General features: G+C 30.8%; 1 protein-coding gene across 1 annotated transcript; it reads right to left on the reverse strand.

Annotated features, from left to right (window-relative positions):
* Positions 1-260: 260 nt before the first annotated feature.
* LOC107370396 (uncharacterized) lies at positions 261-14,461 on the reverse strand. The gene is made up of 3 exons (XM_015938386.3): positions 14,029-14,461; positions 13,528-13,648; positions 261-534 (listed from the first exon to the last, which is right to left on the reverse strand). Exons 1-3 carry the CDS (start codon positions 14,043-14,045, stop codon positions 328-330), a joined length of 345 nt encoding a protein of 114 aa, XP_015793872.1. The 5' UTR covers positions 14,046-14,461; the 3' UTR covers positions 261-327.
* Positions 14,462-14,670: the final 209 nt, after the last annotated feature.

Genomic DNA, 14,670 nt, shown 5'->3' on the forward strand with positions numbered 1-14,670 from the left:
AATGATTTAAAAGTCTTGTTGGTTACGCCTTGTGTCCGTGTAACTAGACTGTTACCGATTTCAAACTCAACCTTTAAGAATTGATAATATGAAATGTAAAAATTATTAGGCCGTGAACATTCAAGCTTCGTGTTAGAGAAGGAAAGAAAGTTTTTTCCTCGTTTCCGTTTCTGTTCTTTGGAGTTACCGGGTATGTTGCCATACTAACGATTGATAAATCATTATCCAACAATTCTGTCAGATTATTGGTATTGCTTCACTTGTTAATATAAATTCAATTTATTAACATTCAACCACGAGATTGAATTGAGCAAATTTACAATATGGTCAAATTAAGCGTTCATTAAGTTGTGGATCCAGACAGGATGAAGAGTGTTTACCAGGGAAAACAATTGAACGTAAAGTTGCTCTGCGAACAGGACGACGTTTCTTTTCTCTTATTTTGTGTGAAATTTTTCGAATTTGATTTGTGTTTGAAACGAAGTTTGAAAAAACGAGTGATATGAATATAATTATGTAAAATATCATGGTTGCCTGTAAACAGAAGAAAAAGATAAACATTAGACAGAATCACAATTAGTTAAACAAAGTCGACAAAAAAGTTGAAACTTGTTCAATGATACTAAACAACCAACTCTTGATCAATATAAACTCTCCTCATAACCATTTAAATCATCAATATAAAACATTCCATGAACAGTGAACCTTTATTTGCCTTCTAATCAAACATGTACATCAACGTATGTCAGGTAAAGAGTCTAGAATGTTATTTGCTGAAAGGGAATCCAGATAAAAGTAAACAGCTGTAAATGGATGAAAACAGTTAACTGTAAACTGTTCAGTCCAATAACAATGTTAGAGACAATAATAGATATAATCAACAATTGGATGAGAAAAACGTCGAGATAATCATAATCATCATCATGATCATTCCCATGGATGAAATGGAAAAGGACAGAGCATAAGATTGCCTTTTTTTTGGATGGAAATAACTTTTATAATCAATGTGTACTCAGTTGGTACGAGGTGAAGCTGGAAATGGTGAAAAGTTTTGGATAATCAGTGAAAGGCTGAATCAACCAAGCAATCAGGTGGAATGATAAGGATGCAGCATGGAAACTGAAACTGTAAGGAATATCAGAATGAAGAAGAAGAAGAAAAGGAAGAAAAAGAAAAGGTAAAGTGAAAAAGAGAATATTGGAAAGAAAAGAAAGAGAAGAAAAATAATAGCAACAGTAATAACAATAATAATGGAAATAAAAATAACGACAATAATATCAATAAAAATAATGATAAAAAATTCGATTATTCAGTTAATAACATTGAAAGCACCTTTTCTTTCATTGCTCGAGTTTTGATCATTTTTTGTGTTCACTTGAAAAATTTGCTCATCAACATTTATTAATTTTCACAAGATTCAGCATCAAATTTTTCTCGTTGATGAAACGAACAATTTTGTCTGAATTTTTCTTCTTCTTCTTCTTCTTTTTCTTGCCTTATGCTGTTCACCGTAAATTGATGGTCCATTGACACATCAATAATATTTTCATCCATTTCTAATCGGAACAACAAATTTCACTGTAATCGAAGCACAAAAAGAAAGAAAATATTAGTAAAAAAAAAGTTTTTCCTCAACATTGTGAATCAATGAAAGGAAACAGAAGGTGAAAAAAATGATTTCAAGACTTTTGGTGAAAGTTTGGGAATAAGAAATTTGATGAAAAAAAAGAAGCATGAGACTGAGGATGAAAAGGGAGAAAAGGATAAGCTGATATTTCTTTCACTCCAATGTTAATATATTGGCTGTCAAAACATGAACCTAACCTTTCCTGTTGTCGAAGGTAAAGGGAATCAGAGAAATTTTGAAATCTTTAATATTGACCCACAAGTGATAACTTTTTTTGCCTTTTCTGTTTTGCAATATCGTTTGAGATGAAAAATGTTTTTATTATTTAACCTTAAATTTTTGGATAAACTTTTTTTCGTTGCTTTGCTCAGATTTCAAGTCATTTATCGAAATGAGAAATTGAAAGGAAATTCATCTTGATAAAGTGGTCAACTTGTGAAAGTTTAATGTGAATATTCACTTGGAAACAACAATTTTTATCCTTTCTCTCTTTTCACTGGGAGTGAATTTACAGGGAATGCTTTTGTTGTTCATTATAAGTTTATTTGAATAAAATTTTCTATTTATTTTCAGTTTTACATTTTATTGTTTTCTGTTTATCTTTCAAATGGAATGAATCTTTTGTCTTTTTTTGTGAACAAAACTGTTGATATAACAACCTTGCCTGTCCATTTAGTATCAATATTTTGGTCTGGTTAATCCTCAGCTTTCATGCTCACCCAGTTCTTGCAAAGCTGATTATTAAAATATACTTGTTGGAATTGAAAAAAGCAAAATCTTTTCTTTTCTTCCAAATAATCAATAGTCAGGCTCAATAGAGAGATTTACAGGGAAAAAGGTAAGATTGAAGAGAAAATATGAAATGTTGAAATTTTGGAAGTTTTTTGGTTCACTTTTCATTCTTCATGATTGATAAAGAGATGGAAGGAAAAGATCAAGAAGATGAAGAGAAAAATGATTGTGACAAATGGCAAGGTGGACAAAGTAGCTGTCGAGTGACAGAGAAAAAGTTCATTACGAAATCAAATAAGAATGAACAATCGTCTTTTGTCTTTCATTATCAACATTCTCATTTTATTTCGTCTCTTCACTCCATTATCTTTGACCTTATCTTTTAACAACATTTATCATCCTTTGATGGTAACTTGATTCAAGCTAAACAAAAGTAGCGCAAAGACATTTAAACAATGAAATTGTTTTCATTAGCAAAATTTGATCTATAAAAGCATTCAGTAAATGGACAAACGTTTCAACCGATTCGGTCCAAACAAGCAATTTCAAACCATTTAGCCAATAAAGTTTCAACAAGTAACACAACTAATGAACCATTTTGAAATGTTTCTTTGAGAAAACAGAAAAAAAATGTTTTTCGTTGCAACGAATCAACACATGAATATCATGCAAAGAATTGCCTTTGTTGAGTAAATGTTGATTTCTGTACAAAAATACTCCGAATGATGTGAACAGATTTTTTTCGAGAAAAAAAACAAACAAAACTTTCTTTTTCAACTGACATTAAACATTTTTCATTTTCTTGTTTTCCATTATAAAGATGAGTTTCAAAAATCAGATGCTTAAGTAGAGTAAACAAGTTCTGAAAGAAAACTCGAAACCCTGAGGCTTTCACCGAGATACAAAGAGCTACACATGAGATCATTAATATTTCTTCTCTGAACTCTTTTCACTAATAAAGCAATAGTTTCACCTTTTCACCACAAACTTTTTCCAGAATCTCTGTTTTCCCTGAACCTTTTGTCAGCAACAGTGAAAATGTCACTAAACTTGCGTCTCTATTATTCACAGTTCATTCATAAAGCCATTTGAAAACAGCATTTCTGCAGTTACCTTTTGTCCTGCCATTAATCACTTGGAACCATGAATATTATTACAAGCCATTATCATTGTACTTATTGAATGGGATTGCATGAAGAGTAATAAAGCGTTGGTGCAACTCTGAATCAATGGAAATGCTTCATGAGAGAGAGAGGTAAAAGTGTTCATTTAATAGCTTCAATTTCGTTTTCTTAACCATTAAAAGTGAAAATCGATTTTCAGTTTCGATAAGTAATTGCATTTTTTCTACTTTCTACAAGTTAGTATTTTCCATCTTGTTTTTTTCTCTCTCTCTCTTCATTTCAATACTTTTTCTTCATGCAATTGCACCAAATGATAATAAAATGAATAAATTGAGACCATTAATATTTGTGTATTACAAGAATATTGAGAAGAGAAGCAAAAAAATTACAAGAAAATGCGTTTTTGCCATTTTTTTCTTTTCGTTACACAAACTTTCTTTTCATCATCAAAATTCATTTTTCCCTGCAATTATTGATACTCTTCAGTGTTTTTCCATTTTTTCTTGGCAAAATTAAAGTTTACTTTTTTCTTGCTTCTCATTTACATGTTATTAGATTATTTCGTGTTTCATGATGAAAAATGCTTGTTGTTACTGTTGCATCTAATGAGAACGACAGAGACTAGATATTGAATGTTAAATATTGACTTTTCAATTTATCTTTTCCAAGCCTCTCGACATGATCAAATAAACGTTGATTAGTTGCTGGGAAAAAGTTCTGTAAATCAGTTGAATTATTTCTCATAATTGATAGCAAATTAATGAGAGAGTAAATTTAGAGTTGCTTTCATTAATCAACTGAAGCCAATGGAAAAAAAGTTGAGACAAACATGAGTTGACTTGCAACAGAAATGTTAACCTTTTGGATAATACTTTTTTTATATTGACTTAGATTCAATTGGATTGAATAGAGATTCAACTTGGAATTGAATCTCGCAGGAATTATCTGTTTGATTTACTGGAAAAAAACTAATTTCATCATCAATTAGCGAATAAAAGTAAAAGTAAAAAATAGAGGAAAAACTTTAACAAGTGTTTATCGATGGATAAGTAAATTGTCTGTCTACCATTTTTTCATCAGAATTGTTGGAAGAAAAAAAAAAGTTTTTCCAGTGATTTTGTTCTTGAAACAGATTCTTTCGTTTGTGCTAAAATGACAAATGAAAAGCTTAAATACTGAACTAAATTTAATTTTCATCAATAAAGTCGAACTCTGGCGAAAAGTTCAAACAGAAAAAGTAAAATTTCGATTGATATTTTCTGTGCTTTTCTGTTGATTTTGCAACGTTTTGCCTTTTCGTTGGTTAGTCAACATTCGTTTGTTTTATCGTCACTAATCAATGTCAGTTATAAGTAAATAAATTTTCATTTGTGAGTTTCTTGAGACTGATGAAGGATTGTCAATGGAATGATTAGCTTGGTGAACAGATGAAGGTGAAAGATAGCAGTGAACCAGATTGTTGATGAGTCCATGTAACGGAAATTACATTCAGACAAGATTATACTCTTTACTGCCTCAAGGGTCTAATCGATTAAACTGTTCACTGTTTGTTTCTCATCATGTCATGTCAATAAGTCAACTTGACCGAGAGTTGATGACTTGGATGACGAGGAAACAAGGAAAAAAGTAAAACATTGTAGGCTCTTTAGAGTTACAAAATTTACTGCCAGTGAAAAGTAAAGAAAAGCATTTCTTTTAATGGATAAACAGAGTTAAAATTTAAATGAGATTCCCTGTTTAAAGCAGAATGGATTCAATGTTGAAACAAGAATTATATGAAAAACATTGATATTGACAGTGGACAATGCTCTTCAAGTGAGAAAACAAACTTGAAACTGAATAAACACGAAAACTAGTAGACTTGGAATGTTCAAGAGAAGAAAATCTCTTGATATTTCCCTCTGAATGGTGTAACAAGACAGCGAAACAATTCAATATTCTTGCAAGATTTACCAACAAACTTGTTAGATGAACAAACATTGAGCCAATCATGTTCAACACAAATACAAAAGTTATTCAAAAGTAACGCTACATCTAACGATAACTTAGCTTACATTTGAAGCCATGTAACAAAACATGAAAAATGAAGTTAATCAATGGACATTGTTTGTCGGAATAACTTTTTGAAAGAAACTATCAACTTAACCTTTAACATATCGAACCCTCGAAATGCGGATAGTTGGAAGCGATATCAGGTTGAACTCTAATCATGAGATTTTCAGCAGTTTCGCATTTTCTTGAGGAAATGGCTTGAAAGAAAGTCTTTAAACGATTAAAAATGATTTTTTCTTTCGTAAGCTTCGTCTTTCGAAGTCTTAATGTGAAGATATTTAGTCTTACCTTGCCTTCTCATCTGAACTTTGTGCTTGCTATTCAAGTAATGCTTCAGTTGCACCTAATTCGATTGAAAATCAGAGTGAATTGAGTTCCAACACTTGTAACCATTTCAATGAAAAGAAGGTTAATTGTAAATGCAATGTTTAATTTAAATGAAAAGCAATTTGACTGTTTAATTGAACCTGCTTTTGAATAGTAAATTGATTCACGTCAGAAAGTTTGTCAATTATAAATCGACAAATCAATCATGAAACAATTTGAAAGACATCAAGAGTGAAAATACCTTTTTCCTTTGCATTTCAAGACAAAAACAAATGTCAATTTACATGCTTTGTCAAGAATAATGTAACCAGATTCAAAGTTAACCAGGAAAAGATGAAAGGAAATGTATTTTTGTTTTGAAAACGGAAAATTTATTGATAACTTGAATCAATATCATTGTTTATTCTGGCTTTTAAATCCAAGCATCGAATCGAATAGCAAAAGTTGAAAATAAATGATGAAAAATAAATTGTTTCAATAAACAGTAAAATGGTAATCCAAAGGAATGCAAAAACAATGGATGAAATTTGAGAAAAGGCGAAAAGAAAATAAACTCGAACAAGAAATGAGATTTCATTTCCTTCCTTGAAACTGATAACAGATGATATTGTCACGTTATTTTGCCTCCTCAAAGTTTTTCCCATGTAACCCCCTTCAATGGAGATAATGATGATAATCTTTATTCCATTGCTGGAATCGAGTCTTGCCTCTGTTATTCAATCAACAAGCTTGAAACAATTTACTTTGTTTTACTTCATCTTCGACTTTCGACTCTTTATCTTGTTATTATTATAAAAACCACTCCCAGTTGAAGAAGAGAAGAAAAAACAGAGAATCTCAATTTTCTTTCATTCAATTCGTTTCATCTCTTACGACTTTTTCATTTTCAATTTTTCATCTCATCATGTGTCCAATAATCGAGTAAACACCCTTTTCGTGATGATATTTGGATGAAAAATTTGAGCCAATTTTCAATGGCCCATCAAGCCAATTGATTTTATCGAGCTCTTCATTTCTCAAGACAACAAACTCGGTCATCATTCATAACTTGTCTACCTAAAGATAAACCTTTTCTCGATCCTTCTCTTTACCCTATCACGCCAAGCAATTATAATTCATCCATTAAACACGCACAATTTCATCTCACCATGTGATTGGAAAATAATGAAAAATGAAAATTCTGCTTAAAATCCGTTTCTCTTGTTTTCCAATGAAAATTATCCTTTTTTCTGCCATTATTTATTCATCTTTCAATTGAATCAACTTAATATGTATTTTCCTGTTTAAGCCGGAAAGAAAGGGAAAGCAAACAAAAAATATGTATTACATTAACATTTTCAGTTTTCAAGAAGCAACAAAGATAATTTATTCCATGAAAGATTCAAAGAGGAAGCAGAGAAAACCTTGAACTGGAATGAAAAATAAGAAGATGAAAGTTATTTTTGAAAAAAAGAGGATCAAAAATTTAATCATCAATGAGGAAAAAATTGTTTAAACATTCGTTGCATCATTCATGATTGTTGAGCCCGCGTGATAAAATGTTTCTGTTATTCAAGAATAGACGCTTATCGAATGGACAATCGAACTTTGCCTTTCAAATTTCTGTAGAGCTCAGCCTGGTTCTGCTAATTGTCTAGTTTTGTGGTGAAAAATTTACTCCAAAAAAAGATTTTATTCATTAGCAAATAGATTTACCGACAATTGAAATAATTATAAGTAGCTGTTTCCACGTCAAATCAATCAATCTTGTATGACAGTCTTACTTATTATGTTCAACCGTCAACAGGGAGTCCTTTTGGTTTCCCTTGTTACCCTTGCCATTGTTCAAAAAAAGAAGTTACTTCGAGTTTTTTCTCGACCCATTTGTCACTCAACTCTTCACTGAATCAATCAATGTCTTTTTAGCGTCAAATTTTTGAATAAGGATTAACAAGGAGAAACATGGAAAACATTTAGTCTCTTTTGCACCTCCCTTGGCACCATGATATTTCATCTTTTCATCGTCAACTTGAATAATGATGCAACTGATGAGCTTCAAACTGTAGTTGCAAGGAAAAGGATAAAAAAGTCTCTTAATTTTATAAGTTGGAGAAGATGAAGAGAATGAGAAAAGTCAAGTTATATCATCAACTCCCAATACCTAGACTATTCAATTGAAGACAAATTTTCTTCTTTTTGATATTATTTCTTTAAACCATTTAATGAGCTTTTCATTGAACATTTTAGTGAACATTTTCATCTGATTTACTCGTTTAACTTCTTTGTAGCTTGTTTTTTTCCCTGAAAAAGAAACATTTTTCACTTTTTCTTTACTCCATTGTAGAGCAAAAAAGAGTCAAAAACTGAAGGTAAAAGTAGCAAGAAAAACATTTAAAATAGTTTCAGTTGAAATTATTTTTCAGCAACTTTAATAATCTCTTTGCCTTTTCTTCAATTGTTTTTGTTCATTTAATTTGGTAGAGAGAAACAAAAAAGTCTCTGTGAAAAAGAATGAAATTCTTTCCGTTTCTTGTGCCCTTTTTTGCTCCTCAACAAGCATCACATTAAATCAGAACTTAATTGAACTTTTGTCTTGACTTTTATTCCAGTCTTTTTTGTGTGTGTCAAAATGATGAGCAAAAAAGGAGAGGAAAAGAGCTGCCAATTGACAAGATACCTTGTCATTGGCAACATACTTTGTGACATTCAACTTTTCACAGCATTCTAAGTCCTTTTATCTCTGAGTCTTATAACCCTCTTGCCCTTAACTTCGAAAAGATGCCTTTACTTGATCATGTTTTCGTCTCATTTAGTCTAGTCTGCAAGAATAGCATCAACAGTCTATCGAACGAAAATAAATGATTGACATTGATGAAAAGATAATTAGTAGAATAGAGATTTCGAGTGATTTTGCTCACATTTAGTCAATGAACAAGTTTATCATGTCATACATCAAATTAGTTGTGAAAAGAGTAAAACTTGACAGAGAATTGAGTTTGGCATTTAACGATTCATTTTCAATTGCAAATAACAATTAAAGTAAAACATTGCATTTTCAAAGTGAAAATTTACGCTCAATTTGAACTTCTAATGTTTCATGCAACAATTTGAATCAAACTCGAGAGCAAATAACATCATATTTCGTCTATTTATGTGTTAACAAGTCAATCTGTCAATTCGAACTACAAAAACAAAACGAAATTCCAAGTAAATAAAATGAACTAAACACATTAAAGGATTGTAAAACAAAGAATTGTCAAGAATATAAAATTTTAAAGTTACTTTGATATAAGTTATTGCAATGTAAACCATTTCATTTGAATCGATGCAATTCCGAAAACAAATTTGCTTCATTTATCCTTACTTGATTTTTAATTCGTAATAAGAGTTTATTGAGAAGAGCTTTTTTCAGATCGAATTTCTGACAGAAGTTAGCTTTTAATTTTGACTTTTCTCTTCGACTTTAATTGCTCATTTTGCATTTAATTGCTTAGTTTTTTGTTTCATCGCAATTCTGTTCAGATTGCCTTTTAATGCTTCCACTAAATGCTCATTTGCTTTCTTATTAATTCATTTTGCCAATTCATTAATATCCAAATGAGAATCAAAAGATGAAAGAAACTGTGAAACTAAGAAATGCATGGTAAAGGAAAAGTTCACTTGAATGAATACTCTGTGTAATTACCTTTATTAATATGCTATTCACGATGAATGTTAAATTAGCCTCAAGACAATTCATTGATCGCAATAACATGCACCAGTCTTCAAATTGAAACATGAAGAGTAGGAATAAGAAAGTCAAAAATTGTTCTTAATGCTCTTTTGCATTGAATGCAATTTGTCTTGAAAAGCAAAGGTACAAAGGTATTCAAATGGCAAAAAGTTTGAACAATTTTCGTGTGAAAACTTGTCCAACTCAAGAAGTTGTTATGGGAGTAAAAAAGGATTATCAAAATGTCTTTCCTTTCAAAGTTTAATAATTATATTCATTGTTATTTCGCTATTATAATTGGACAATTTTCATGCATAAACTATGTCATGTTCAAGTTGTTGGCTTAATGAAAATATTTCACCAAAAATTCATTTCTAACTCAATTATAACAATGTTTTTTTTCTCAATTTTTCACTTTTCTCTCAACTTTTCTATGCTCTTGACTCGTTGAAATTTGATATTCATGATAGCATTGAAGTGTCATTGAACAGTTTGACGTTTCATCTTTTGATGGTCCAAAGTTGAATAGCTATTGAAAGTAATGAAAGCAATTTTGTCACAAGCGCATTTCATCAAATGCAAAACAGAAACTTATCAAATTGGAATGATCAAACGATTCTGTTATTGGACTCGATCATAATGGTAACGCAAAGAAATTCAAAGAATAAAGTTTCGTCTCGAGATTATTTTAAGGTCCATAAGTTTCGAATAGATTCAGGTTGCATTAAAATGGAAACTTTTATGTACTTTTACTATTTACGGACGATCATTACTTTAGCATTACCTAATTAAGGTGCTTAATGTGAAATGCAAGTCAATCGAATGGAAAAAAGCTGTAAACTGGAAACATTAATGCAAGAAAAATAGAGTTCTTTAGGTGAGATTCAGCTTTAGTTGCTGTTGAATTTAATAAGTAAAAGTTCAATGGATTGAGGCAAATATGAAAAGAAATTTTCATCAATAAAATTTCCTTTTCTCGATATTTTAATAAAGTGAATGAACACGAGTCCATTCATGGTTGATTCCTTTTCATAACGATTGCAACTTTGAGTAAAAGAGAGTAAAGTTTCTCACTTTTAACATCATTTTAATGGTTGTAAATGAAGCAACGAAAAGGATTCAGCTTGTGATCAATTTTGATTAATGACAGAAACTAAATGAAATATGGATTCATCCATAACAGAATTCATTTTTCACCCAATATTTTAATGTTCAACTTGTCCTGGTTAATGTAAAAGTAAAGAAAAAGGATTGAAAAGTTGACCAAAAGTTTGAAAGCTTAAAACACTGTAAATCATTTCTGGCTAATGATTTACTCACGCATAGATGTTGGAAGATGTTTTGGTTAACAGTGATAATATTTTTCATTTGATGGGCTGTGAGGGAAGGAAGAAAGCATCATCATTGCGATGAGGATAACGATTAGAAAGAGGAATAATGTTGACACAGAAAATGATTTTTCTTCATTTATTCAAGCTGAGTTGCTGCTGTGTTGTCACCAATGAATAACCCTTTAATAATGTGAAAGATAATAGTCTGTAAATGTGGTTACCTCCTTGGAGTCAACGGGAAAATGCATAAACTTTTCTATCCAGTATAATCATTCTTTTACCTTAAGGTGATGATATTAATAATTTAATATTTTTTACTCCCAGTTTTTCCCTTAGCTTTTCGACTCTGCACTTTCTTCATTTCAATCTCAGAGGTAGCCTTGATTATTTTTAGGTTAACTTTTTTTTGTGTTCGCTGTTGTGAACTTGTAATAAGTGTCAAGGGATTGCAATTGTTCACAGTTGAGTTTAGTTCGTTGCTTGGCTAAATGACTCGACGAAACTTGGAATGCTGATTGTTTGATGATAATAAAATGGGATAAATGAGCATGATAGGAGACAAATGGTGTCACAAGAAAAAGAAACAAATGAACTGAATTACAACTAAACAAATATGACCCTGGTTTTGGTGCAACTTATCTATTCTGTGCTTAATTTTGGGAAAATCACTCCCAGTTGGATACTGGGATTGATAAATTGTTAGAGCTTGAATGAAGATCAAGGTTTGAGAAACGAAACAAGAATCGTCGATAAATCAAGTGGAAAGAAGCAAAGTGAGAAATGAACTAATAAAACACAATATGTTATGATGAATAAGGAACAAAAAATAAGAGGAAAAAAAGGTTTCAATGATGAATGCAAAGGTTGGCCAAGGGTAGAGTAAATTTGATGCAGAGACAGGCTTCACTAGAGGCACAAGTTCAATGTCCAGACTTGCTAACCAAATTGTCTGCATTTCTGATTGGATTAGTTTGCAATAAGAAAATGCTAATCATTTTCTCACCGAGCAAATGAGAAAATTTAATTTTCTCAACTTGTCTGCTCTATTGAGCTGCTGCTTTTCTAGTTTACATTTTCAGAATTGAAATTGATCGTCATTTATTCACCCACTTGAATCATTAACATTATCAACTAACATATTGAAAGTTGCCTTTTGCTTGTTCTCTTGATCGTTAATGATGAAACAAGCTTTCAAACTTTTAAGTTACAAATGTAACAATGAGAGGAAAACGTTTAGGAAGCAGAAAAAAAGTTGAACCCATTAAAGTATTTTTTTTGTCAACAGCAAAAAAGAGTTGGAATTAATTTGGATAAGAAGAAAGTTGGAAAAAATTTACATCTCAAGTCTTGCCTTGGAGTAACACACAGAAAATTAATAACAATTGAAGTGATTTAAGTCTATTAAACGACATGAAATTGAAGGTGCACAACGAAACTAATCAACAATTGAAGCAAATGAAATGCGATACAAAACATTTCAAACATAAAGACACCACAAAGTAACTGTTTAATTTGCAAATAATTAAAGTTACACAAGTCAATCAAGTCCTTTGAATCTATCGATTTTTGCATTTCATTGAGGATGAAAGTGGGAAAGTTTTGAAGATTTTCACCAAGATTAGTGCTTAAATTGAATTAAAAAGCAACTTCAACTCGATTAAACTGAGATAAAAAAAACTCTTCGCCTAACAAGATGCACTTGAACTGAAAATGCAAAATTAATATTCACTGAGAGCATGAAAGGTGGTGCATAAAAATGCTTGGAAAATATGAACTTGTTGTTTATTCATTAGATTAAAAGAATCTTAATCGATTCAGTTTGATCTCAAAAGTTTTTTCAACTTTCATTAACTAAACAATGCAAAGCAGTTGTGTCAAGTTTGCTCTTTGTTTTCGTTTCACTTTTTTCCAACGAAATTTTCTTCACCTTTTTGACAAACAATTAGCAGATTCAAGCGATTTAGGAATCTAAATCTATTAATAGACTTTAATCCATCTGATTATTTCTTGATTCCTTTTTGACCATCAACTCAACAGACTGGAAACATTGTTTCTGTCTCTTCACTCCAAGATGATTGATTAAGTTGGGAATAATGTTTTTAAATTTCTTTATCTTTTTATTCTCATGATATCATTACTGACTTGAACTTGAGAAACTTGAGATTTAATTGAATTTCACACTTTTCTCTGCTTCTTACCTCTGTAACTTTGCTATTATTTGTGGAGTTTGTTTGGAGCCTCAAAGATTATGATAATGCTCATGGAGGCAACAAGCGATTAAAGTAGAACGAAATTTTGATTAAATCTTTTTATAATTTACTTTTATTGTTTCACATTAAAATGAGCAAAATGGTAAAATGTTTGCTGATGAAAATTTAGATTCAAATGAATGCCGAAAAAATAATTATCAGTGAAATTGCTTTGCTTGTTAATATTAATTTGCACGAAAACAAAGGCTTATTACAGAAAATTTTAATGTTTTTTCATTTCTCTTGTGATTCAGCTTATTAAAGTCATTATTAACATTGTCATTGTGTCGAGCTTTTTGCTTCAAAAAGTTGGTTGATCAGTTGAACAAATTGTTTCACTTGAACAATGAATTTATCATTGTTCCTAAATGGCAAAAATAAACGTTTCACTTACTATGATATAGATAAGTCCAGGATATGATTTAGTCAGATAGCCAAATATGATTGTTGGATTGGTGGAAGCATCGGCTAATGATGAATTTGTGATAATTTCATTGGCTGACCAATGTTGGTCACTAAGTCATCAGTATTCCAAGTTGAAACCATAACCATTGGAAGCAGAAAATGGGAAAAGGCAAAAAAAAGTTCAAATGAAAAAATTGATCAACGATTTTCTGTTTTGGAGATTGGATGAATTTTGCAAAACTCTCTCGCAACGAAAAAATGAATCGTTGTTTTGGGATGAAAAATTTCGCTGAATGAAACTTCTTCAACATTTGCTTGTATAAGTTTACTTTTTCAGTTTGATCTTGTCAGTTTAATAGTTTTGATTGAGTTTTGAAAAGCAAAATTTTGATTCAAATGGATGAGAGATGAGAAAAGTGAAGAGAGTAAAAATTTAAATTTAAATCATTGTTCAATCATGCATTGAGGTTTATAAAGGTGAATAGTTTACCTTGAATTGGATCGCATGTTAGCCTTTTTTTTATCGTTTTATCTGTGAAACATTCAAATCCCTTGATAACTTGATTAGTCTTGTAAAGCTGTTTGCGATGAACAGATTGAATGTTCAATTGGTTTGTTACAATTTAGCATCACTGGAAAAATGAGAAACTCTGTTTACGCTCAACTTTTCATTGAAATTTGTCACATTATTTCAAGTTTATATTTTATTCCAATATGGAAAACGAATCATCAACAAATTATTGAACAATTTTTCAGACCAGAATCAACACTTTTTTCATTCTCGCAATTCTTAAACTCTAATTTACTTGTTACTTTGTAAACCTCGCAAAGGATAAATTGAGTCAATGGTTCGACTAGTGAAGAGCTGCAATGGAAATAAATTGGCCAAACAAGTTTTTACAAGAAGACAACAATGAAGAGAATGTTAAAGAGAGAAACTGAACAACATTAATCGCATGTTCAATATTTTCTGGATTGAACTTTTTCTCATGATCAACACTTCCATCTATCTGATGATTTTGCAACTACCAAGCAGAACCAGAACAAGAAGAAAGAATCGAGAAAATTTCTCATTCGATAATGAACAAAGCAAGAATCTTGATAAACTAAAGTTGGAATCAAAAAGAGACTC

This window comes from Tetranychus urticae, chromosome 3 (assembly GCF_039701765.1).
Source record: "Tetranychus urticae isolate SD_2017Ah chromosome 3, NJAU_TeUrti_SD_1.0, whole genome shotgun sequence".
In the NCBI taxonomy this organism is placed as follows: domain Eukaryota; kingdom Metazoa; phylum Arthropoda; class Arachnida; order Trombidiformes; family Tetranychidae; genus Tetranychus; species Tetranychus urticae.